At 43.3% G+C, this 20867-nt stretch overlaps 1 protein-coding gene across 2 annotated transcripts in view; it reads right to left on the bottom strand.

The window, feature by feature from the left end:
* LOC117504862 (mRNA (2'-O-methyladenosine-N(6)-)-methyltransferase-like) overlaps window positions 1-20867 on the bottom strand; it is a 90176-nt gene that overhangs the window by 18906 nt on the left and 50403 nt on the right. For both annotated transcript variants that reach the window (XM_034164410.1, XM_034164411.1), the window contains exons 11-12: window positions 18507-18666; window positions 3256-3425 (exon numbers count right to left, since the gene is read on the bottom strand). In XM_034164410.1, the coding sequence (XP_034020301.1) occupies window positions 3256-3425; window positions 18507-18666 (330 nt within the window). The remainder of the gene's footprint in view (window positions 1-3255; window positions 3426-18506; window positions 18667-20867) is intronic.

Consider the following 20867-nt stretch of genomic DNA (forward strand, 5'->3'; position numbering starts at 1 on the left):
CTTTCACCAAATTAAATATTCGCTCCACTGAAAGAATGTAAAAACATTCATTATTTGTTTTATATAACGGCTAAAATAGATCCTTGACATTTGATATTTTGTTAATTTATAAACAACAGAAACGGGACTTACATTTTGGTGTTCCACTGCTGCTAAAGTCCAACACAAACTTTAAATAGGAGTCCAGACTGTGACGTGTAGTCCAGTGATGCTGTGCACTGACATCATACTTCCTTACAAAAGAGACTTTGTGTAGTTCCTCAGTCCAGCCAAAAATCACATCAGCTTTTCATCTGAACAGCTCTTCATGCATCCAGACAGCTTACAGCGGAGTGGATTTGTGTGTGTGTGTGTGTGTGTGTGTGTGTGTGTGTGTGTGTGTGTGTGTGTGTGTGTGTGTGTGTGTGTGTGTGTGTGTGTGTATTTGACTGTTTTTACCCAAGGCCAACATATTGACATCGGGTATTAGGAAGACCTGGCCTCCATCCATCTGTCTGTCCGTCGGTCTGTGATCAGCATAAGTCCACTCCTGTTACTGCCACGGTCTTCAAATTCACAGGGAACATTCTTGGGACACAGTCTTTGGACAAGTTCCAAGCTGGCTAATTTTGACATATTTAAAGAGGTTAAAAAGTTGCATTCTGTACCTAATTTTATGGCATTATCTCATGGATGTTAGCGTGGTGACATCACATGCTGCTAGCTAGGTGGGAACTCCATTTTGTTTGTGTGTAAATATAACCTCTGTCATATATTATGTAAAAGCCAGCGAGAAATAAACACTTCTAAGACTGAAAACGCTGTTTTTAGAACCTAATAATACCGCTGAAGTCATTTAAGAGACATTTAGCAGACGTTCGTATTCAGTTTAGTTTTTGAGTGGCAGGGGTGACAGCCAATCAGAGTAGAGCTGCACTTTGACATCACAGTCTGGCTGCTAGCTGCAAACTCAGTTTTTGGAACCTAATAATTACTAAAACAACTGCAAATTATGCAGAACACAATGCGCATACAGCTGAGAGTATTTTAGCATTGCATTATTTTTTTTTACTACTTATAGAAGTGTTATTCTTTTATTATTGTTTATGCACCAATAGCACCAAATCAAATTCCTTGTATGTGTGAACTTACTGGGCAATAAATCTGATTCTGATTAATAAATATTTATTGTTGTTTTTAACTTATTGTAACTTGTTATTGATACGATCCATCCAGAAAGTATTCACCACGTTTTACTTTTTCTACATTTTATTATGTTACAACCTTATTCCAAAATGAAGTAACATTTTTCCCCTCAAAATTGAAAAATGAAAAACATTTTTCCACAGCCTTTCTTCAATACTTTGCTGATGCACCTTTGGCAGCAATTCCAGCCTCATGTCTTCTTGAATATGATGCCACAAGCTTGGTGCACCTATCTTTGGGCAGTTTGGTCCATTCCTCTTCACAGCACCTCTCAAGCTCCATCAGGTTGGATGGGGAGCATCGGTGCACAGACATTTTCAGATCTCTTCAGAGATGTTCAGTCGGATTCAGGTCTGGGCTCTGGCTGGGCCACTCAAGGCCATTCCAGGGTTCTCACCAGCATTATAAGAGTGTAACGGCCCGTTATGCTGCTGCATGAAAAAAATTACACTGCAGTTGGGCCGTTACACTGTTTCCAAGCGCGTGTAACCCCCACCAGTTTTCCTTACCACTGTTGCTCTGGGGGTTAGTATCACTGCAAAAACTGATATCTAAGAAAGTAAAAAAGACTTGTTTAAAGAAAATTGGACTTATTTTTTGTCTAAATAGAAAAATAATCTTGTCAAGCATTTTTTACATAAGAAAAAATGTCGTATTTTGGGAAAATGTTTGCTAGTTTTGAGAATTCTAACCAAGCAAATTTTTCTTACTCCATTGGCAGATTTTTTTGCTTAATACAAAACAATCTGGTGAGATTTAGGATTATTTGGCTTATTTTGAGAGGGGCAGTTTTTGGAGTGTAAGGTTAGACTTTACTTGTGTGAAGCGGCAACTCTGTTGTGATTTGGCACTATATAAATGAAAATAAATTGAAACTGTAACAGGAAAATGATCATTTCTGATCATCAGAAATGATTACTGATTTTGATTACTGACTGTGGACCCGCAGCGGGTCCAAAATCAACCTACAGACAGGATCTTTTTCCATCAACCTCAGTCAAACCCATTTAAACATGTCAATCATGACTCACTTTTCTGCTGATTAAAGTCGCTACTGGATTATCATCTGTTCCTGCAGGCAAGAAAAGAAAATCGTCCACCATTACACACTGCAGTTTTTTACCGTTCCTCATGATGTGCATTTTCCATGGGACAGTGCACAAAGGTTCTCTGGTGTGGATCATTGTGTGTATGGGAAAAGTTCTTGGGGGAAAAGTTTTCGTAAAGCCGCTAAAGTTCTCCTCGCAGCGAGCAGTGTGCCGAGTGCTCCAGGATAGGGGAGAGCAGGGACAGCTTCCCCTGCTAGTTTTTTTAATTTATAACGCTCTGAAACACTATTGCCTGCATTTTGAGGGCCAAATTGTGTGAAGTAAAGCCATAGCTTTTTAAAAATCTTTGTTACAACCTTACTTTAAAGCCAAAAGAAACAAGTCATCAGGCCAAAATACAGAACAGTTTAGACGTGTGTCAGGAACAACAGAACTGCTAATTTATACACAGCAGTTTATTCAAGAAAATCCTTGTGTTTTGTGTTTTTGACATTAATAACTTGTAATTAAATAGTTTTAAGTTAAAAAAAGATTCTTTAGAAATCTGTTTGTCTGTAAATTAAAACCATGATGATTTATTCCTTCATTTAATGATAAAATAAGGAAAAGGTTTTTTTGAAATAATAAAATAGTTGCTGTTTGAAGAGCCTTTCCCCTCAGTTTAGATGGGCACTTACCATCACAAGTCAAACATTTTCCACTTTTACTGCCTGATGCAGCAACAAGAACCAGATGTTTTATCTTTAACAAGAACTTCCTCACCACCTCTGGTGCCTTCACCAACATGTCCACTGAAGTTCACTCCAATCTCCACTCAAAGATGCTCCAAACTCTGCACCTAAGTCCCTTTGAGACATCCAGTGGTGGACTTGTTGTTGTGTTTCAGATTATTAGGTCAGCCAACTGGACATCCTCAGTCCTTTACAATTCAAGATTTCATTATCGTTTGGCTTAATGCTACGTTCACTTCACAGCGGCCCACGCTAACATTAAGACCTCCATTAGTAACACAGTGACTCACCAGCTTGCTGAAGTGACCCCTGTTGACCTTGACCATCTCTCCTCTGAAGCGCAAACAGGCGACATCGTTCTCAAAGTGTAGTTCCACACGAGGGAGGGCAGGTGACGGGACTGACAGGCGCACCGGGTAACAGTAGACCAGTCGAGACTGCTGCGGGGATTCACACCCTTCTGAACACACAAACACAAAGTCAAAGACATCAGAGGGCACCAAAACCATTCATTCATAAACAGAACAGTTCTGACCATGTTGAAAATAGAGGTCAAACAAGGTTGACGTCCACTGGATTCTTTGACAAATGACATGTGACTCCGTAATTTGATAGGTTAGGAGGTTAGGAAAGACAGTGTGGAGAGTGAGCCACAAATGAGCCCATTGCTCCCCCCAAATAAACCTTCTTAGTTAAACCTTTTGGTACCCTTGATAAAGGATACCGGGTTTCTTCACTTTACTTTCCTAATCTGGTCAGGTTCCAATATAAAGGAACCCAAAACCTCTGCCTCACTCTACCCCATGCTGGACACTGGCCCAAAAAATGGAGTGACATCTGAGGTTCCTCCCCAAAAAGTGGACATGTGTCATTACTATTCTATGTCTGTTTAAGAGGTTATGACCTGTCAGAGTCCCAACCACTGTACTTATTATTCTTCTAGGCAGGCCAACTAGCTCCCTCAATTTCCCTGAGGGAGTCATCCCAAGGGATCAATAAAGTTATGCCCAGTGGTGGGCACACTTCCGATAATCCGATAACAGATAATTATCGAAGATAATGTTTTCATTATCGGATTATCTTTTTAGATAACTTTAAAAACCATCATCGGACTAATTATCTTCCGATGAATTGCCGTCCGATAACTTTTAGACCGATAACGTAGTAAACCAAGATGAACAGTGAAAAACATTTTAAAACTTAAAAGCAGTTGAGACCTACCTATTAAAAGTTTCCTAATAGGTATACGGTAAGGGAGCTGTTTTAAAAAGAAACCACTCTATCCTATCCACTCTATCTAACACCATACTGATATAATCGCAATATCACCCAAGTCATCCACAGGCATACATTTTTAACTTATGGTTCAAATTTTAACCTACTCATTTTGGACAAGTAATTTAAAATTACTGTCATGTCTGAAGTTTTATAAAGTGAAAATATCAGATTATATGTTTTCGTTTTAAAGTAATGTGCTAATTTTTAAGGTTTTGTGAGCACATGCTGTGCCCGGCAGCAATGCATTATGGGTAGCATATGGTAATCTCAGACGTTCACAACAGGACGAATGCATTTCAGACACTCTGTTCAGGCTCCACGGACAACAGCATTAAACTCTAGTGCCTAAAACGCTCGTGAATATATTCTCTGGGTTTATAGACGTTATTGTATTTGCGTTTGTTAAATTCCACGCATCTTAAATGTAGCAGACGGATTATCTGGAATTTTGTTTGGCAAGTTTTCAAGGTCGCTACTGCCATCTACTGGCCAGTAGTGTTCATGGCAGTATTCGCCCCAAGTACTAAGCGTCTGGGTACCAGTAGATGGCAGTGTTCTATTTATTTTGACCCGGTTATATCAGATGGTGGTCAAATCAACTTTTTGGCTTTGCAAATGGCTTTTTTTATTTATTTATTTATTTATTTTTACAAATTAAGTTTAAAAACAAAACAACAACAAAAAACATTACAAGACAGCTCTGCGGTTGGATGCTTGTAGCTCTTCAGCAGCAGGAGGTGGTCGTGAGATGTTAAAGCTTGTTACTCCACTACACGATGCAGGACTCGCGATTAACCTGAAACTCGGTCCAAAAAATTCTCGCACGAATGAAAAATCATCTGAAAAATGGCCAAAACACGCACAGTGTCAAGCCAAAATTTATGTGTCAAGATAAGGCTTTTCAGAATTGACCAATTGTTAACTTTGTCCTTTGTTTTATCTATGTTTTTATTATTTATTATTGCATTTTAACCTGTGAAGTGCTTTGTGACTTATGTCTGTGAAAGGCACTATATAAATTTACTTACTTACTTACTAATATTGAGTGCACGTTTTACAACATCATAAAATGTTCGCACATCATCAAACATTCTCTCCACATGCAAAACATTTTGGGATGACACTTCCAGGGCTCCGTAAAAATGCCTGTTTTTACAAATAAAAATGGAATATTTTACAAAAGCACATTTATCTTTAAACCAACACACGACACACGTCACATTAACGTGTTGGTTTACATAATGAATGACTGAACCAATCAGTGTTTAGCAGAGGCACTTTTACCCAAAATGTTTTGTGGTCTGTGTTTGTTACAAAACCTAAGAATTAGTGCATTATTCAACATTAAAAGATACGTTATATTTTAACTTTGTACAAATGACAGAATTTACATTAATGGAGTTATTCTACCAGTATTTTCACAAAACCATAAGTTAATATGACTTTATTTTTCAAGACCTCCGCCTGACCGGAGCATTATGATTAGTACAGAGCTGATTTTGTGGGTGCGCTCAGGATTCTTCTGTGCAGCTTCCTACAGGGGGCAGTATGGTCAAACATGGAAATACTGGCTCATTCTTTGGGTCTTTTGTCACTTTTGATGCTTTCAAAAGTGATCGTGTTAAAAGTCAATTTCAGCTTCTTAGTAATTGCAAATGTATCAGAAACAATACTGGAATTTATCGATTATCTGTAACTTCCGATACATTTTTGGGTGGTTTATCGGTTTATCTTTATCAAAGATAACTTTTCAGTTATCTGAGTATCTGTTATCGAAGTTAATTTTTGGTTATCTGTGCCCACCACTGGTTATGCCTAATCTAATCTAAAAACCTTCAATTTCAATTCAATTCAATTGATTTCATTTATACAGAACAAAATCACAACAAAGTTGCCTGAAAGGTGCTTCACACAAGTAAGGTCTAACCTTACCAACCCCCAGAGTAAGAACACAGGCGACAATAGTAAGAAAAAAACTCCCTCTGATGATATGAGGAAAAAACTTCAAGCTGACCAGACTCAAAGGGGTGACCCTCTGCTTGGGCTATGATACAGACAGAACTGACAATACAAATATACAGGAAATTTTAGGAGTTGATGCTGGTGTCCAGGACGGGAGGCTTGCAGAAGAAGACACCCACTCCCACCTCTGGATGGAGCCACACCTCAAACAGAGAGAAAAAAACAGAATCAGGCATCAGAAAGACAACAAATACAGTATAATTTGTCAGCCTTAAGCAACAACAACAACAAAAAAAACCAGAAGAAATACTAAGGTGATCGCCAGTGTTGTATAGTAACGAAGTAAAAATACTTCACTACGTTTTGGGAGACTTTCTACTTTACGTGAGTTTTTTTTAATTCAGCTTACTTTCACTTCACTACATTTCCGACCTTAATTGCATACTTCTACTCAGATACATTTTCTATGCGCCATGCCGTTACTCGTTACAAAAAACACACACACACACGATAAAAGTCGTGTTTTCACCTACAGACACCACTGATTACTAGTGACTGTAACGAAGTCAGGCCGATTTGTCATGAGGCATGTCCGTAGGCTTTTTTGCAGTTGCACTTTGTCAGGAAAATTATAATTTCTCTACATTGATTACAGACCTGCAGCGAGTCTGTAATCAACTTTTCTGCAGCACAGCTTTGCTTTGAACCTTGAACCAATCGAAGCAATGATTTGCAGACTGAAGCAGTGCTTCGATCTATGATTCGTGGATTTTATTTCGCTTTATCCTAATTTTTTCCCGCTAAAACCCTGAAGAGCATATGTCTGTGAGTAATATTTAATATTTTTATGTTAAACTGACCTGTTATGGTCTTCTGCAACTGTTGATAGATGTATTTTATAACTTAAAAACGGGACCAATGCTAATGCATTAGCATGTCTATGGCGTTTTCAATGTTAAAGTTAGCATTAAGCTATTTGCATCAGCACGTTTGTGTTGATTTGTTTTCTGTATAATTGCTCAGCGTTCATGTCGTAAAAGAGTCAAATCATAATTTTTTTATTTTTTTTATTCATATATTAATAGCAACAACAATAATAGTCTACATAATAGACAATAATACTCAATAATATCCATCCATCCATCCATCCATTTTCTTCCACTTTATCTGGAGTCGGGTCGCGGGGGCAGCAGCTCAAGCAAAGCCACCCAGACCTCCCGATCCACACACACCTCCCCCAGCTCCTCCGGGGGAACCCCAAGGCGTTCCCAAGCCAGCCGAGAGATGTAGTCCCTCCAGGGTGTCCTGGGTCTTCCCCAGGGCCTCCTCCCAGTGGGACGTGCCCAGAACACCTCTCCGGCGAGGCGTCCAGGGGGCATCCGGAAAAGATGCCCGAGCCACCTCAACTGACTCCTTTCGATGTGGAGGAGCAGCGGCTCGACTCCGAGCTCCTCCCGAGTGACCGAGCTCCTCACCCTATCTCTAAGGGAGCGCCCAGCCACCCTGCGGAGGAAACTCATCTCGGCCACTTGTACTCGCGACCTCGTTCTTTTGGTCATGAGCCAAATCTCATGACCATAGGTGAGGATCGGAACGTAGATCGATCGGTAAATCGAGAGCTTTGCCCCCCTACTCAGCTCTCTCTTCACCACGACGGTCCGATACAGTGACCGCATCACTGCAGACGCTGCACCGATCTGTCTATCGATCTCACGCTCCATCCGTCCCTCACTCGTGAACAAGACCCCGAGATACTTAAACTCCTCCACTTGAGGCAAGGACACTCCACCGACCTGAAGAGGGCAAAGCACCTTTTTCCAGTCGAGAACCATGGCCTCGAATTTTGAGGTGCTGATTTTCATCCCGGACGCTTCACACTCGGCTGCAAACTGCCCCAGTGCATGCTGAAGGTCCTGATTTGACGAAGCCAACAGAACCACATCGTCCGCAAACAGCAGAGACGAGATTCTGTTACAATACAATCTTAGAGAAAGACACAAAATAACCTAATGAAACAAAACACAACAGAAAAGATAAAACCATGTAACAATGAAAATAAATAAATACATATGGAAATAAAAAACTGTTTCTTGTGAACACCTAGTGAGTAGCCTACTCTCGTTTAGGTTTTGAAACGTGTTTCTGAAGTATTTTTGAGTGATGTGCACAATTGTCAGTACTTTGACTAATACTACCAGTCATTTACAAGCCTAGATAAACTTTGTAAAATAAAAAAATCGGTCCGCTTTTGATTATTAACATTTACTTGTACTTTTACGTTCAATACTTGAGTACATTTAGTTGTACATTACTTGTCATATTTAAGTACAATAAATACTAGATACTTTAAGACTTTTACTTGAGTAGCATTTCAATCGGTGACTGAGTCATTTTTTAATGGATATCTGTACTTTTACTTAAGTGTGATTTTCCGGTACTTTATACAACACTGGTGATTGCCGGCTACTAGCCCTAAGCTTCGCTAAAAGACCCAGACTTTAGATAAAGCTGAGGCTGTGGCACGCTCCGTTTACTAATAAAATGAATTAAAAAGAGTAAAAAGCATAGCAACATACTTTGCAAGTATGCTAGCCATACGAAAGGGAAAATAAGTGCGTTTTATGTCTGGACTTAAAAGTCTCCACAGAATCTGACTGTTTTATTGACACAGGGAGATCATTCCACAGAACAGGGGCATGATAAGAGAAAGCTCTGTGACCCACAGACTGCTTCATGTCAAAAGTTTGGCAGCAACATTTTGAACCAATTGGAGAGCCCTAATGCTGGACTGCGGTAAACCAGAAAATAGAACTTTGCAGTAGTCCAATCTAGAAGAGATAAACACATGGATCAGGGTCTCAGCATCAGCCATAAACAGGATGAGGTGAATCTTCGCTATATTTCGCAGGTGGAAGAAAGCAGTCCTCCTAATATTTCTAATGTGGAGGTCAAAGGACACTGTAGGATCAAAAATTACCCCAAAGTTCCTCACTTTGTCAGTGTGATGTATGACACACGAGCCTACGCTAAGCATTAACTGATCAAATTGATGCCGATGTCTCACTGGACCAAGAATCATCATTTCAGTCTTATCAGAGTTTAAAAGTAGGAAGTTTCTGGACATCCAGCTTATCACTGATACAAGGCAATCTTCTAAGGATTTTATGTGAACGAGATTACCAGCAGTTATCGGCATGTATAACTGAATATCATCAGCATAGCAGTGAAAGGTAATCCCAAAGCGCTGCAATATGTGCCCAAGGGGTGCTATATAAAGGGAGAAAAGCAGGGGGCCAGAGACAGACCCCTGTGGAACCCCAAATTTCATGTCACTAAGGTTAGAGGTAGTATTACTGTACAAAACACAGTGAGAATGACTGGTCAAGTATGACGTCAGCCATGCAAGGGCACTCCCAGTAATCCCAAAATGATTTTCCAGCCTATCAAGTAGAATATGATGATCCACTGTATCAAATGCAGCACTGAGATCTAACAGCACCAGAACCGTAGTGGTGTCTGAATCCATTACAAGCAGAAGATCATTCACCACTTTAGTGAGAGCCGTCTCTGTGGAATGATGTTTTCTAAAAGCAGACTGCAGTGGCTCAAAGAGATTATTCTCAGTAAGATAGTCTACGAGCTGCTGTGACACCACTTTTTCCAGAATTTTAGAGCAAAATAATAGCGGCCGATAGTTTTTCAATACACTAGGGTCAAGATTAGGTTTCTTAAGTAATGGTTTAATCACTGCAGATTTGAAACATTTAGGAACAGACCCAGAAGTTAAAGAAAGATGAATAATTTCCAGCACAGTCGGCCCAAGAGTGGACCACAGGTCCTTAAACAGTTTTGTTGGTATAGGATCAAATAAACAGGTTGTGCTTTTTGTTGACATTATGAGTTTTGTCAGCGTGTCTAGTGAGATACTATCAAACTCTGTAAATATAGGTAATACCTCAGTAGTGGTGCCCACCTCAATAGCAGGGTGTAGTGGCTGGGTTAAGGCATGCTGGGATATGTTTAACCTAATGTCTTCTAAAAGTAATCCAGGAAATCTTGTGCTGTAAAAGGAGAGTGAACTACAGGTGGTTGTCCATGAATAAGTGTTGCCACCGTGTCGAACAAGAACTTTGAGTTATGCTTGTTTTTGTTGATCAAATCAAAGTGATAGGTCCACTTTGTAGCCAGTAGTGCATGCTTATATTTTGAAATACGCCATTTCCGTTCACGACCTCTAGCCTTATGATTGAGGTCACGCAGGTAATCAATGAACCAAGGTGACTGTGTTTTTTTTTTAGGGGGGGGGGGGGGGCGCGATTTTAACAAAGGTGGCGCAATCATGTCGAGTGGAGTTTTGAGTGCTGAGTTTAAACTATCCACAAGACTGTCTACTGACTGGGTATTTGCCAAATGTGAAGCTAATGCTGCGTTTACACATAACGACAACAAGTCACGAATGCCACGAAGTACACATTCTTGGCCGCTAATCACGAATGTGATTATTCGGGGCAGAGGCGTCAGGTGTCCTCAGGAACTGCTGCAACCTGACACCACACGTTACGATTAATGGCACGTGTTGCTGGAGAATTATCAGGAACCATTACGCACGGTCAAGAATAATGTTCCACGTTGTTGCGCACTATGGCGCGCTATTGCGCGTAACAGAGCACCGTTAAGTTCTGTCACGTTGTGAATGAGGTGAATTGTCTCCACACACACACCCATATTCATCCACCAAATTCAGATCGCTCCAGTTTTTCAAAAGAACTTTGTGACTGCATGCGTAGTTGGGCTCTGTGCCATGGAGTGGCGCAGAGAGGAGGAGGAGGACAGAGCCAGATGTGTGGCTTCATGCGGCTCTCGTCTCGTGCGTTTTCCCAAACATCACGTGCATGCAGCAGGTGGAACACCTGCAGGAGCGCGCTGAAGAGCACTGAAATGAGACTTTTAGACGACTTGGTGTCAGCAATCAAACTGAATGCGGTGCAGCAGGGTTTAATTGTGCGCATGCTTCTTCCTCTGCCGGACTGGAGGAGGTGCAGAGATGTCTGGCTGCACGTGAGTCTCCTCTCGCTCCTCTGGTTCCTCTGGCTCAGACTCGTTCTCCCGCTCAATAACAGCAGGTGGAACACCTGCAGGAGCGTCCTGAGGAGCTTCAGCAGGAACTGTGGAATGACACTTGGCTGACTTCACGTCACTGTTCCTCTTCAGCATACTGCATCAAACTGAACACTGTGGAGCCGAGTTTAATTGTGCGCACGTGACAGAAAACTGATTTGTCGTGGCGCGCAGTGAAATGTGACGCTGCGTTACAAGTCGTGTCAAAACTTGACAGTTTCCGTGTCACTTCTATTAAGCTCTATTAAGGATCAATACTCATCAAGACGGATCAACACGCTCAGTTGCGACCTCCACGACGTGAGACGAAATGAGGGTGTTGTGTGACATTCGTGGAAGATTTTTTTGACAGACAAAAACATGCTCCACGAATATCAAGAATATCACGCACCAACACGCACTATTAAGAAACCTATTCAGATGCGTTAAGTCACATTAAGAATGTCAGGAATGTGTCACGAATGACAGAAAAATGACATTCGTAACGTGTCTTGGTTATGTGTAAACGCACCTTTAGACATCAGGCAGTCCAACTTTGAGTTCAGTCTTAGTTGAGGAGTTGATGCTTCGCCGTAGTGATATACCAAATTCCAGGGTATTTCCACTAATGTGCGTCGAGTCCCGAATGCACTGCTGAAATCCTAATGCCTCCTTGCCTACTTATAGTGATGCAAATGAATTTGAATAACATTTGACTGTCTCAGCCATTTTAGCAAGACGATCATATTAGTTATCTTATACCCTACTAACAACTTTGCCCCTGACTTTGAAAGTCAGTCGGCTCAGCTCAAAGTAGGGTTTATCCTGCAGTCCCTCAAGGCACGTGAGGGAGTCCTCGTCCACCCCAAGCATAAGAAATTGGCCACCTTCTTGGGGTTGGGTGTGAAGGACTCCCCAGAACTCCATATACAGGCCTGGATTCTGCCTCTGAGTCGCTGCAAAACACTCCCTGACTCCTACAGCGGATCAGGAATGAATGCAAAATCTCTACTGAGTATTGGAAGGTCGCAAACCCTCTTAGCTCAGAAGGCATGGCCCTCCCACTCAGGAACTGCCAAAGCAGTTCTGATGAGCCAGTCCAGTGAGGAGTCGTTAGCACAGGTTACCTAAAAGGTCCCCTGCAGACCACTAAACCGTGGTGCCTCCACATCAGGGGGCAAGCTGTTAAGGATTTTGTATATATGTTATCACTGTTAAACATTTGTACATTTGTCTTCTTTCTCATGAGAACGGTGTTGTGCTGTTTTGCACTTCACCCTGAGAATGTACGTGTTATTCAACCTTGTTTTAGCTTTGTCTTCTTTCTCATGAGAACGGTGTTGTGCTGTTTTGCACCTGTCTTAATGCAATCCTGAGAATTCAATTTTGTTTTAGCACTCTGGGGTCAATCTGAGCTGGGAATGAAGGGCTGGATGTACTTATTATTATAATATAACTTTGTTTTCGCAGCCTCTAACGACTGGGAGTAAGAGAACGTTTTGACTATTGTGATGTGGTGTTTAGTGTGAAGGAGTGTGAAAGACAGGACACTTCAGGCAGATGCAGAACAGCTGATACCTGCAACAGACGAACGAGGTGTGCTGACCTGAAAGTGTTCTTCCTTACAGCTGCACTTATTGACGTATGCGTTTATGTTATGGGAAGAAACTTGTCTTGCGTCATCACCCCCACCCTTAGGACAAGTTTCTTGTTTATGTGATGAGGGCGTCTCTTAATAAAAAGAGCGGAAAAGCAGGCCAGACTTTAGTGTAGCCTTGGTGTACAGCCTGGCCGCACTCCGTGCGTAAATTTGACTTTCTGTCTCACTGGTGTTTCTTGACTCTGTTTGTCTTGTTAAAGGTTTTAAAAATGTTTGGAGGAGAAAATACCCAACACAAGCCATCTAGCAGATTTGCCAGACAAGCCTTAAGCAGTAGTAAGAGGTCTTCGCTAGTCCTCACCAGGATAGACAACAAGCTGCAAGTCTCCCCCCCACCGGCAGAGACATGGGAGCTCTTGCACACTTCTTTGTGTGCAAGAGCAAGGGGAGGTGATGGTCTAGTGGTTAAGGTGTTGGACTTGAGACCAGAAGATCCTGGGTTCAAATCCCCGCCTGACTGGAAAATCACTAAGGGCCCTTGGGCAAGGTCTTTAATCCCCTATTGCTCCCGGTGTGTTGCATGGCAGCACCCTGACATCGGGGTGAATGTGACGCATTATTGTAAAGCGCTTTGAGCGTCTGATGCAGATGGAAAAGCGCTATATAAATGCAGTCCATTTACCATTTACGGGCTGCCGAGCACTCCCTGGCATGGAGCCAACAGGCTACTTTCACTTACGCTCAGCGGGTGTGACAGCTCGAACCAGAACCACCCATGCAGGCCAGCCGTCAGCCCCAGTTGCTGACCAAGGCCAGCCGGACTTGCCCGCACAGCCAGTCCCAGTCCAAGGCAGCCAAAGGAAGCCCTCCCAACCTCCAAAGTTCTGTAGAAGGGGGAGGAGCTGTAAGTCTGATTGCCACAGGTAGGAAAGACCTCCTGTGGTATTCTGTGGTGCACCTCAGTGGCCTCAGTCTTTGGCTGAAGGTGTTCTCACAGAACATCAGTGTGGCATGCAGGGGGTGGGAGGTGTTGTCCCAGAAGGTGAGCAATTTCCTGAACATCCTTCTCTCCAACACCTCCACCACAGACTCCAGCTCCATCCCCAGGACTGAGCCAGCTCTCCTGATGATCTTGTTGAGTTTGTTCATGTCACCGCCCTTCAGCCTGCTGCCCCAGCACATTACAACATAGAAGATGAGGCTGGAGACAACTGAGTGATAAAACATCTGCGACATATTTCTGTAGACATTGAAAGATCTGAGCTTCCTGAGGCCGGATGGTGTTGAAGGCACTGCAGAAGTCATAGAACATGACTCTCACAGTGCTGCCTGCCTCCTCCAAGTGAGAATAAGTTCTGTGCAGCATGAAGAAGATGTCATCCTCCACTCCCTTGTTGGGCTGGTATGTGAACTGCAGTAGGACCAGTGATGATTCAGTAACTGTGTGGAGGAGCCTCAGGACAAGCCTCTCTTGTGACTTCATAACATGTGATGCGAGGGCTACAGGTCTGTAGTCATAAGTGTGTTGGGGTTCTTCTTCTTGGGCACAGGAACCAGATATGAGGTTTTCCACCGCTTAGGAACAACCATCTGGCTCAGGCTCAAGTTGAAGATGTGCTGGAAAATCCCACACAGGTCAGGGCTGTAAAATGAAAATTGTGAAATCAGAGGAAAATTCTCAGGGGGTCTGGGGAGCGCAGCCCCCCAGGAGCCGGGGTCTAGGGCCTTGTAGGGCCCCAGAAACCAAATTAAATTTTCATCTACTGATACATTTTCAACATCTCCTGGAAGAACAAATCTCAAAATTAGTGCATATTTAAATGATCCTATATCCAACCTTTTATTTGACCTGTCAATGATCATGTTGAAATAACAGAATATGACGTGGAAGTAGGACCTGGAATGATTTTCCTTTGAATTGTAAACCAAATTATGCATCAACTCAGAACAATTAAACTACATGAAATTCATGAAGCCTGAAAAGACTGTTAAACCATGTCAAAAACCACAGCTAAAGCTTGGAGAATATTTAAAAAATCATGGTAAAATATCAATAACATACCTTATAGTAAAAAGCCACAAATTCTTGTGTAAATTCCTGTAAAGCCACAGTGTCTTTTTTCCCCATGAAAAAAGTCTACATTAATAAAAACTAATTTGCATTGTTGTGTAAATTCATGTAGAAATCAGAACCATCAGAATGCAATCAGAATGCATTTTATTGTCATTATACATTGGTACAATGAGATTAGGGCCATCCAGTTGCAGTGCAATAAAATAGAATAAAAATAGTGCAAAAAAAAAAAAAAAGATAAAAATAGTGCAAGAGTATGTATCAAAAACAAGATATAAAGAAAAATTCAACAATGTAAGGAAAAATATATATACAATTGACACTAGTGCAAGGTGCGGCTTGGATATAAATATATTGCACAGAAATGTATATTGTCCATGGCTGATTGGGTTATTGCACATGGTTAGGATTGCACGAGGAGGATCAGTGCATGCTAGAGTTCAGTGTGGTTATGGCTTTGGGGAAGAAACTGTTTTTCAGTCCGTTTGTTTTTGTCCTTGTGAGCCTGTAGCACCTCCCTGAGGGCATCAGGTCAAACAGGGCAGAACCAGGGTGAAAGCAGTCTTTGGAGATCACTTTGGCTCTGCTGAGGCAGCGGGAGGTGTAAATGTCCAACAGGGAGGGGAGAGGGCAGCCGATGATCTTCTGTGCTGCCTTTACAACCCTCTGTATTCTCTCTCTGTCAGCAGCGGTGGAGCTGCCAAACCATACTGTGATGCAGTATGTCAGCAGGCTCTCAATGGATGAGCGGTAGAAGGCCAGCAGCAGGTTGGTGTTGAGGTTGTACTTCCTGAGGACTCTCAGGAAGTGTAGCTGCTGCTGAGCCTTCTTGAGGATAGAGGAGATGTTGTTGGACCAGGAGATGCCCTCTGAGATGAGAACGCTGAGATACCTGAAGGTGTGGACCCTTTCCACACGCTCGCCGTTGATGAGAAGGGGGGCAGGGTCGGTGCAGTGTTTCCTGAAGTCAATGATCTCTCTGGTCTTCCTAGTGTTCAGAGCGAGGTTGTTCTCTGAGCACCAAGCTGCCAGCTGCTGGATCTCCTCTCTGTAGGCAGCCTCATCACCTCTGGAGATGAGACCGACCACTGTGGTATCGTCTGCAAACTTGATGATAAGGTTGTTCTTGTGGGCCGGTCTGCAGTCGTAGGTGTAGAGGAGGGGCTCAGCATGCAGCCCTGTGGAGAGCCAATGCTCAGCGTGCGGGTGGAGGAGAGGTGGGGGCCGAGTCTCACCGTCTGGGGACGGTTGGAAAGAGTCTTTAATCCAGGCGCATGTGAGAGGGTGGAAGCTGAGACCGTCCAGTTTTGTGGTGAGTCTGTCCGGGATTATTGTGTTAAAGGCAGAACTATAATCCACAAAGAGCATTCAGACGTAGCTCTGTGGCTGCTGCAGGTGGTTTAGAGCAGAGTGGAGAGCTACGGCGATGGCGTCCTCTGTGGATCTGTTTGCCCTGTATGCAAACTGGTGAGGGTTAAGGTCAGAGGGGAGGTGGTCCATGATGTGCTGAAGAACCAGTCTCTCAAAGCACTTCATGATTACCGGAGTGAGGGCCACCGGGCGGTAATCATTCAGGCTGGTGATGGGAGACTTCTTCGGCACCGGGATTATGGTGGAGGTTTTCAGGCAGGACGGGATGACTGCTTGGTCCAGGGAGAGGTTGAAGATCCTGGTGAAGGTGGGGGCAAGCTGGTTGGCACACGCTCTGAGCACCTTGCCAGGTACTCCGTCTGGGCCAGCAGCTTTCCTGGGGTTCACTGCGAGGAGCACTCGCCTGACATCATGCTCTTTTACAGTGAGTGGAGTGGTGCGGGGACCAGGTGGGGGCGGGGGGAGTGCAGGAGCAGGTGAGTGCAGCTGGGAAGATCCAAACCGAGCAAAGAAGCTGTTTAGCTCCTCTGCCAGTGGTGCACTCAGGTCCGCTGTTGGAGCATCACAACCCCGGAAGTTTTTGTCATGTATTCCCTGCCACACCCTCTGTGCGTTGTTGCTAGACAGATGGGACTCTATCTGCATCCTGTGGTCCACCTTTGTTCTTTTTACTCCTCTCTTCAGGTCAGCTCTGGCAGCACTATACAGAGCTCTGTCACCTGACCTGAAGGCAGCGTCGTGGGCCTTGAGGAGTGAGCGGACCTGGCTGGTCATCCATGGTTTCTGATTTTGGAAAGTCCGGATGTTTTTTGTCAGTCACATTCACGATGCAGAACTGAATGTAGTCCAGAACCGTTCCTGTGTGTGTCTCCAGCTCATGATGTTCAAATAGGGCCCAGTCTGTCTGTTGGAAGCAGTCTTTGAGTTTGGGGAGTGCGCTGTCAGGCCAGATTGTAACAGTCGTTGTTGTGGGCTCAAGCTTGCGTCTAAGGGGGGTGTAGGCTGTTGTGAGCAGGAGGGAAAGATGGTCTGACTGTCCGAGGTGGGGGAGGGGTACGGTTCTGTATGCAAGTTTGATGTTGAAGTAAACATGATCCAGTGTGTTCTCCCCTCTTGTAGCACATTTCACGTGCTGGTAGAAGTGAGGCAGTACAGTCTTTAAGTTGGCCTTGTTAAAATCCCCTGCTAAGTAAGATGTGTACTCCATCTGGGTGAGCCCGCTGCTGTTCGTTCACGGTGCTCAGCAGGAGAGAGAGCGCTGTGTTTACACTGATGTCGGGTGGAATATACACAGCAGTGATGATAACAACAGTTAGCTCTCTCGGGAGGAAAAAAAGCCAGCACTTTACAGACATGTACTCGACATCTGGGGAGCAGTGACTGTCTATGATTGTCCCGTTGTTGCACCAGTTATCATGCACAAAAATACAGAGCCCCCCACCTCTCCTCTTCCCGGAGTCCTTTGTCCTGTCTCTGCGTAGCAGCGTGCGGCCAGCTAGCTGCACGCTTGCGTCAGGTATGTCTGGGTGTATCCAGGTTTCGGTGACAATAAGCACACAGCAGTCACGAACATAGCAATTTCCAGCGAGTTGTAAAACCAGGTCGTCCGTTTTATGCACCAGGGATCTGGCATTGGAGAGAAACAGGCTCGGGAGGGGTGGCTTGTGTGGTTGTCTGCGTAGCCTTAGCATAACACCAGACCTGGGGCCTCGCTTCTGCTTCCTCTCCCTCCTCCGTCTTCGTCGCCTCCCAGATCCGATAACAATCCACAGAGAGCCCGGCGGTCTCGTTATGTCATCTGGCATGTTGTGCGTGTGGTGAAAGTCGCTCAAAACAGATATCTGATGTAAATGTCCAATATCCAACAGCAACTGGCAGGTGTACTGCAAGCTCGCAGCACAGATAGTGTCCAAAAATAAATAAAACTGTAGAAAAATAAAAAGAAACGAGCACTGAATGGAGAGCCAGAAAGCCGCTGCACCACCTCGGCGCGCCGCCATCTATGTAGCCTGTAAATTAACCTCTAAAATGTGAGCTTTGATTTTGTAGTTGTGATGACTGCATATATGGATGCAGGGACGTAGGAACAGAAATCTACCCTGTACAGCTTCTAAAAACAAGGCCGCATTAAATCAAGCATTCTGTGGTTCTGTGCATACCTGTGGGTGGGTCCTGCAGCTGGCTCAGGTGTGTCTGTCTTAGGCGGCGACTATACTCTACAGACAGCTGGTAGATCTTTGAACAGATTCCTTCCACAGAGTCTTTGGCGACAGCGGTCACATGGGGTCCGCACTGCTGCCTCAGATGTTCTAGACGGTCCTACAACCAAACACAATGCCAAACAAAGACTTTAATCTGGAGTTGCAGATGGATTGGTCTAAACCTGTTTGACCAGCTCACTCTGTGTCACTGTCCTTCCTCACGAGATGTGTTTTCATTCGTAACAGTACTAGCTGGTCTTTAATGAGTGTCTGCTGTGACATTTGCCCGTTACTGCCCCCTCCACCCCAGTATATTTGCCAGCTCCATACAACCATGTCATAGGTATACAGTGGGGAAAATAAGTATTTGACCCCCGTCAGTTTTGCAGGTTTTCCCACCTACAAAGAATGTTGAGGTCTGTAATTTTTATCGTAGGTTCACTTCAACTGTAAGAGACAGAATCTAAAAACAAATCCAGAAAATCACATTGTATGATTTTTAAATAATTAATTTGCATTTTATTGCATGAAATAAGTATTTGACCCCCTACCAACCAGCAAGAATTCTGTCTCTCACAGACCTGTTAATTTTTCTTTAAGAAGCCCTCTTATTCTGCACTCTTTACCTGTATTAACTGCACCTGTTTGAACTTGTTACCTGTATAAAAGACACCTGTTCACACACTCAGTCAATCACACTCCAACCTGTCCACCATAGCCAAGACCAAAGAGCTGTCTAAGGACACCAGGGACAAAACTATGTACCTGCACAAGGTTGGGATGGACTACAGGACAACAGGCAAGCAGCTTGGTAGAAGACAACAACTGTTATGATTATTTATCAGAAAGTGGAAGAAACACAAGATGACTGTTAATCTCCCTCGGTCTGGGATTCCATGCAAGATCTCACTTTGTGGGGTAAGGATGATTCTGAGAAAGCTCAGAAGTACACAGGAGGACCTGGTCAATGACCTGAAGAGAGCTGGGACCACAGTCACAAAGATTACATTAGTAACACATGATGCTGTCATGGTTTAAAATCCTGCAGGGCAGCAAGGTCCCCCTGCTCAAGCCAGCACATGTCCAGGCCCATTTGAAGTTCACCAGTGACCATCTGGATGACCCAGAGGAGGCATGAGAGAAGGTCATGTGGTCAACTAAGGAGGGGCTCCGTATGAAGCATTTCAAGGTCCTGGAGTGGCCTGGTCAGTCTCCAGACCTGAACTCAATAGAAAATCTTTGGAGGGAGCTGAAACTCCAAACCTGAAAGAATTGGAGAAGATCTGTATGGAGGAGTGGACCAAAATCCCTGTTGCAGTGTGCAAACTTGGTCAAGAACCACAGGAAACATCTGACCTCTGTAATGGCAGACAAATGTTTCTGTACCAGTTGTTAAGCTCTGTTTTTCTAGGGGATAAAATACTTATTTCATGCAATAAAATGCAAATTAATTATTTAAAAATCATACAATGTGATTTTCTGTGATTTGTGATTTTTTTTTTAGATTCTGTCTCTCACAGTTGAAGTGTACCTACGATAAAAATTACAGACCTCTCCATTTTTTTTTAGGTGGGAAAACCTGACGGGACTGTCTATGGCTGATGCTGAGACCCTGATCCATGCATTTATCTCTTCTAGACTGGACTACTGCAATGTTCTATTTTCTGGATTACTGCAGTCCAGCATTAGGGCATGGGTTAAAGCAATACATTTTCATCTGACTGAAATTTTTTCCTGGCAGAAAAACAATACCAGCAATTCCCTAAAATATGGAAATCAATAATACAAATCTATTCTAAATAGCCTCTAAGGAGAGAGAGAGAGAAAGACAAAACAAAAAGAATGCAAAACCTGAACATAAAGGTACATAAAAGGGTGGTGGGGCGGGGTGTAGTCTTGATTTTAGGGGGTCTGAGGGATCTCCCCCAGAAACTTTTTAAAAGAGCAAGTTAAATTTTGTGTATTCTGGTAAATTTTAATAGGTATGAAGCCCTCTGAAACAAAGAAAACTCACTTCAAACTGTCAAGTAAAAACACAGTATTGATTATGGGGGTCTGAGGGATCTCCCCCAGAAACGTTTTAAAAGAGCAAGTTAAATTTTGTGTATTCTGGTAAATTTTAATAGGTATGAAGCCCTCTGAAACAAAGAAAACTCACTTCAAACTGTCAAGTAAAAACACAGTATTGATTATGGGGGTCTGAGGGATCTCCCCCAGAAACGTTTTAAAAGAGCAAGTTAAATTTTGTGTATTCTGGTAAATTTTAATAGGTATGAAGCCCTCTGAAACAAAGAAAACTCACTTCAAACTGTCAAGTAA

Source organism: Thalassophryne amazonica, chromosome 3, assembly GCF_902500255.1.
Source record: "Thalassophryne amazonica chromosome 3, fThaAma1.1, whole genome shotgun sequence".
Taxonomy (NCBI): Eukaryota; Metazoa; Chordata; class Actinopteri; order Batrachoidiformes; family Batrachoididae; genus Thalassophryne; species Thalassophryne amazonica.